At 44.1% G+C, this 5,983-nt stretch overlaps 1 protein-coding gene across 4 annotated transcripts in view; it reads left to right on the top strand.

The window, feature by feature from the left end:
• BCL2L13 (BCL2-like 13 (apoptosis facilitator)) overlaps window positions 1–5,983 on the top strand; it is a 117,711-nt gene that overhangs the window by 25,576 nt on the left and 86,152 nt on the right. For all 4 annotated transcript variants that reach the window (XM_011945653.1, XM_011945649.1, XM_011945655.1 and 1 more), the window contains exon 2: window positions 3,748–3,918. Coding sequence is in view for 2 of the 4 variants with exons in the window: in XM_011945649.1 (XP_011801039.1) it covers window positions 3,798–3,918 (121 nt within the window). In the remaining 2 variants the exon portion in view is untranslated. The remainder of the gene's footprint in view (window positions 1–3,747; window positions 3,919–5,983) is intronic.

Here is a 5,983-nt window from a genome sequence, read left to right as displayed (position 1 = left end):
CACCCAGGCTAGAGTGCAGTGGCGCGATCTCGGCTCACTGCAAGCTCCGCCTCCTGGGTTCAAGTGATTCTCCTGCCTCAGCCTCCTGAGCAGCTGGGACTGCAGGTTCCCTCCACCACGCCCAGCTAATTTCATCTATTTTCAGTAGAGACAGAGCTTCACTGTGCTAGCCAGGATGGTCTCGATCTCCTGACCTTGTGATTCACCTGCCTGGGCCTCCCAAAGTGCTGGGATTACAGGCGTGAGCCACGGCTCCCGGCCTCTTAAAGACCTTTATATCCAGCTGCTTATTCTGTATCACTATCTGGATGACTTGTAGGTACTTGAAAGTTCAGTTTAGATGCTCCTCAACTTACAGTGGGGTTACATCCTGAGAAACCCATCGTAAGTGTAAAATATATGTTGAAAATACATGTAATACACCTACCAAATATAACTTAGCCTATGTTTAAAACACATTAAGCAAAAAATGTTTTTTTTGAATTTTTTGTAGAAGTAGAATTTCACCATGTTGCCCAGGCTTGTCTCAAACTCCTAAGCTTAAGTGATCCGTCTGCCTTGGCCTCCCAAAGTGCTAGGGTTACAGATGTGAACCACTGTTCCCAACCACACATTAAGCACATTTAAGTGTGCTTAAAACACATTAGCCTGCATTTGTGTAAAATCATGAAATATAAAACCTATTTTATAGTAAAGTGTTGAATATCTTATCAAATTTCTTTTTTTTTTTTTTGAGACAGAGTCTTGTTCTTGTTGCCCAAGCTGGAGTGCAGTGGTGCGATCTCGGCTCACTTCAGCCTCTTCCTGCTGGGTTCAAGCGATTCTCCTGTCTCAGCCTCCCAAGTAGCTGGGACTACAGGCGCATGCCACCATGACCGGCTAATTTTGGTATTTTTACTAGAGATGGGGTTTTGCCATGTTGGCCAGGCTGATCTTGAACTCCTGGCCTCAGGTAAGCCACCTGCCTCAGCCTCCCGACATGTGGGGTTACAGACATGAGCCACTGTGCCCGGCCATCAAATTTCTTGAATACCGTATTGAAAGTGAAAAAACAGAGTGGTTGTATGGATAGTTGAAGTTCAGTTTCTACTGAATGCATATCCTGTTCACACTGCCGTCAAAAAGTGAAAAAATTGTAAGCCAAACTGTTGTAAGTTGGGGACTGTCTGTATACCCTAAAGTGATCTCCTTATCTTTCCCCAAACTAGCTCTTCCTATATTATCTGGTTTGAGAAATAGGAGTAATACCACTTACCTGACAGCTTCCTGGGTCGGTCATTCATTGAGTTAACCAACAGATCTTTGAATTCCTAGCCTTTTTCCTGTCCATCCTCCCCTTTTCAGTATTCTGTTCCTATGCTAGTTCATGCCTTCTTACATCTCTTGCTGAGGTTTTTCCATATTCTCCTAACTTGTCTCCTTGCCTCTACTCTCCAGTCTGCCTTCCTTACCGCCTCCAGTATGAATTTTTTTTTTTTTTTTTAAGACATGGTCCTGCTTTGTCACCAGGCTGGAGTACATTGGTATGTGATCATAGCTCCCTATAACCTCAAGCTCCTGGGCTCAAGTGATCCTCCTGCCTTATCAGCCTCCCAAGTAGCTAGGACTACAGGTGCATGCCACCACACCCAGGGCTAATTTTAGTTTTTGTAGCGACAGGGTCTCACTGTGTTGTCCAGGCTGGTGTTGAATTCCTGACCTCAGGTGATCCTCCTGCCTTGGCCTTCCAAAGTGTTGGAATTATAAGCATGAGCCACTGTGCCAACCACTTACATCTATAGCCTTTTTATTTTGTATATTTCAAATTATGCTTGTATGTTTAAAAATTGTTTATCATCCTAGGATATTTATCTTAGTTTGCTTATCACAGATCTTAAATTTTGCCAACGTTGCCTCTTTTTCCAGTCTATATTTTTGTTACATGTATTTTTGTTTACTTCTGTTTGAAAACTCCTGAGGTCTGGTGATTTATCATATTTGTGTTCATGTCTAATGCCTATAGAGTACCTTGCAGCTTAAAAAATGTGTGTTGAATGAACACACACAAAAAAAAGTCCCGAAAAGCTTTATCTTCTATTTCTTTTTGTTTTAGTTATTGAGACAGGGTGTTGCTCTGTTACCTAGGCTGGAGTGCAGTGGTGTGATCATGACTCACTGCAGCCTCTACCTCCTGGGCTCAAGCAATCATCCCATCTCAGCTTCTGAGTAACTGGGATTATAGGTGTGCATCAGATACCTGGCTAATTTTAAAAATTTGTGTAGAGACAAGGTTTTACTATGTTGTCAGGCTGGTTTCAAGCAATCTACCTGCCTCTGCCTCCCACAGTGCTGGGATTACAGATACGAGCCAGCACACCTAGATTTGTGTCTTCTCTCTCTTTTTTTTGAGATGGAGTCTCGCTCTTTGGCCCAGGCTGGAGTGCAGTGTTGTGATCTTGGCTCACTGCAAGCTCTGCCTCCTGGGTTCATGCTATTCTCCTGCCTTAGCCTCCCGAGTAGCTGGGATTACAGGCGCCCGCTGCCATGCCCGGCTAATTTTTTATATTTTTAGTAGAGACAAGGTTTCACCGTGTTAGCCAGGGTGGTCTCAATCTCCTGACCTTGTGATCCGCCCGCCTCAGCCTCCCAAAGTGCTGGGATTACAGGTGTGAGCCACTGTGCCCGGCCCCGTCTTCTCTTTTTTTAAGACAGGTTCTTGCGCTGTTTCCCAGGCTGGTGTGCAGTGGTACAATTATAACTCACTGCAGTCTTGACCTCCTTGGCTCAAGCAATCCTCCTGCCTCAGCTTCCTGAGTAACTGGGACCATGGGCAGGCCCTACCACGCCCAGCTAATGTTTTAAATTTTTTTGTAGAGATGGAGTCTTGATATATTGCCCAGGCTGGTCCTGAACTCCTGACCTCAAGCAGTGGGGTCCTGAATTCCCACCTCAGCCTTCTAAAGTTCTGGGATTACATGTGTGAGCCACCGTGCATTGCCTATGTCCTTATTTTATAAGTTTGTTTTTTTTTTTAATTTTCTTTTTTTTTTTCTTTTCCTTTTAAACTGTTTTCCTAAAAACTAAGATACAAACAGACTCATTAGCCTAGGCCTACACAGAGTCAGAATTATTAATATCACTGTCTTCCACCTCCACACCTTGTCCCACTGGACAGTCTTCAGGGGCAGTAACACCCATGGAGTTGACATTTCCAGTAACAATGCCTTCTTCTGGAATCCCTCCTGGAGGACCACCTGCCCTGAGACTTTTACAGTTCACTTTTTTTTTTTTTTTATTATACTTTTAAGTTCTAGGGTACATGTGCATAACGTGCAGGTTTGTTACATATGTATACTTGCGCCATGTTGGTGTGCTGCACCCATCAACTCGTCAGCACCACTTTTTTTTTTTTTAATAAGTAGGAGTACACTCTAACAATAAGTGTAGTAAATACATAAACCAGTAAGTCATCTAATATTGTCAAGTATTATATACTGCATGTAATTGTATGTGCAATACTTTTTTTTTGAGACAGAGTCTTGCTCTGTCGCCAGGCTGAAGTGCAATGGCTTGAACCTGGGAGGCAGAGGTTGCAGTGAGCTGAGATTGCGCCACTGCACTCCAGCCTGAGCAACAAGAGCGAGACTCCACCTCAAAAAAAAAAAAAAAAAGAACACTCCAAGAGTTGCACAAGACATTTTGGTGTGAAACAACTTAAAGTAGCATGTAATAAACTTTAAACTGAAAGCATTACTTTTCTGTTCTTAGGTTTTACACATCCGTAAGTAGACCTTTTTGGAGCCTCACCAGCCAATTCAATGGCGTCCTCTTCTACTGTGCCTCTGGGATTTCACTATGAAACAAAGTATGTTGTTCTCAGCTACTTGGGACTCCTCTCTCAACAGAAGCTGCAAGAGCAACATCTTTCCTCACCCCAAGGTATTATCTTTGGCTTATGGTGGTTGTAGTAAATTGTAACAAGAACTTTATATATAAAAGTGTATGTATCTAATTTATATGTATGGTTATCAAATAGTACTAATAAGCCTGTAAGAATAACCTGTTACGGCTGGGCGCGGTGGCTCACACCTGTTGTTCCAGCGCTTTGGGAGGCCAGTGTGGGCAGATCACGAAGTCAGGAGTTTGAGACCAGCCTGGCCAACATGGTGAAACTCTGCCTCTACTAATAATACAAAAATTACTTGGGCATGATGGCATGCGCCTGTAGTCCCAGCTTCTCAGGAGGCTGAGGCAGGAGAATCGCTTGAACCCGGGGGGCAGAAGTTGCAGTGAACCAAGATCACACCACTGCACTCCAGCCTGGGCAGTAGAGTGAGACTCCGTCTCAAAAAACAAACAAACAAAAAGAATAACTGTTGTGCATTCTTTCCATTTCCAGGAGCAAAAAAAAAAAAAGTATTTTTAAGACGGAGTCTCACTCTTTCTCTAAGGCTGGAGTGCAGTGGCATGATCTTGGCTCACTGCGACCTCCACCTTCCTCGTTCAGGCGATTCTGCCTCAGCTCCCGAGTAGCTAGGATTACAGGTGTGCACCACCACACCCAGCTAATTTTTGTATTTTTAGTAGAGATGAGGTTTTGCCATGTTGGCCATACTGTTCATAGAACATGTACATGATCCTGTCTATTCCTCCATATCTCACTATCATATTCCTAGTTTATCTCCATTTGTCTATCTGTGAAACCCTCTATGACATTTCTTTTTTTCTTTTTTGAGACGGAGTCTTGCTCTGTTGCCCAGGCTGGAGTGCAGTGACACGATCTCAGCTCACTGCAGCCTCCGCCCCCTGGGTTCAAGCGATTCTTCTGTCTCAGCCTTCTGAGTAGCTGGGACTATAGGCGCATGCCACCATGCCTTGCTAACTTTTTTTTTTTGTATTTTTGGTAGAGATGGGGTTTCACCGTGTTAGCCAAGATGGTCGTGATCTTCTGACCTCGTGATCCACCCACCTCAGCCTCCCAAAATGCTAGGATTACAGGCGTGAGCCACCGTGCCTGGTTGACATTTCTTTTTTTATTTTAATTTTTTGAGGTGGAGTCTCATTCTGTTGCCAGGCTGAAGTACAGTGGTGATCTTGGCTCACTGCAACCTCCGACTCCTGGTTCAAGCAATTATCCTGCCTCAGCCTCCGGAGTAGCTGGGATTACAGGTGTGTGCCATCACGCCCGGCTAATTTTTGTATTTTTAGTAGTGACGGGGTTTCACCATGTTAGCCAGGCTGGTCTCAAACTCCTGACCTCAGGTGATCCACCAGCCTTGGCCTCCCAAAGTGCTGGGATTACAGGCGTGAGCTACCAGGCCCGACTGACATTTCTTTATCATTCAATTCACCCTTTTTTCATCTCTGTTTAAGCCGCTAAATAAACTTTTCACCAGATAGCAAATTTTAATTCCATTTTTTATCTATATGTATATTCTGTTTTTTAATTTTCAACAACCGGCAAATGTGAAAGAATACCTAAGGCTGGGCGCGGTGGCTCACACCTGTAATCCCAGCACTTTGGGAGGCTGAGGCAGGCGGATCACTAGGTCGGGAGATTGAGACCATCCTGGCTAACATGGTGACACCCCGTCTCTACTAAAAATACAAAATATTAGCTGGGCGTGGTGGCGGGCACCTGTAGTTCCAGCTACTTGGGAGGCCAAGGCAGGAGAATAGCTTGAACCCGGGAGGTGCAGCTTGCAGTGAGCCGACATCGCGCCACTGCACTCCAGCCTAGGCTACAGAGTGATTCCGTCAGGAAACAAAACGAAACAAAAAAAAAAAAACCCAAGAAACAAACCTGAAATGATGACAAGCAACAACAACAACGTGGATTTCCAGTCTAGTTCTGAGAAGAGGTGCACATGATGATAATGATACTACACTACAGCTTTGTATGAAAATTAAAATCCCTTAGATATCTTCGTTTATACAAACATTTATTTATTTTTATTTTATGTTTTTTTTTTTTTTTTTGAGGCGGAGTCTCGCTCTGTCGCCC

Source organism: Colobus angolensis, unplaced genomic scaffold, assembly GCF_000951035.1.
Source record: "Colobus angolensis palliatus isolate OR3802 unplaced genomic scaffold, Cang.pa_1.0 Scaffold242, whole genome shotgun sequence".
In the NCBI taxonomy this organism is placed as follows: Eukaryota; Metazoa; Chordata; class Mammalia; order Primates; family Cercopithecidae; genus Colobus; species Colobus angolensis.
This window is presented reverse-complemented; position numbering and strand designations above follow the sequence as displayed.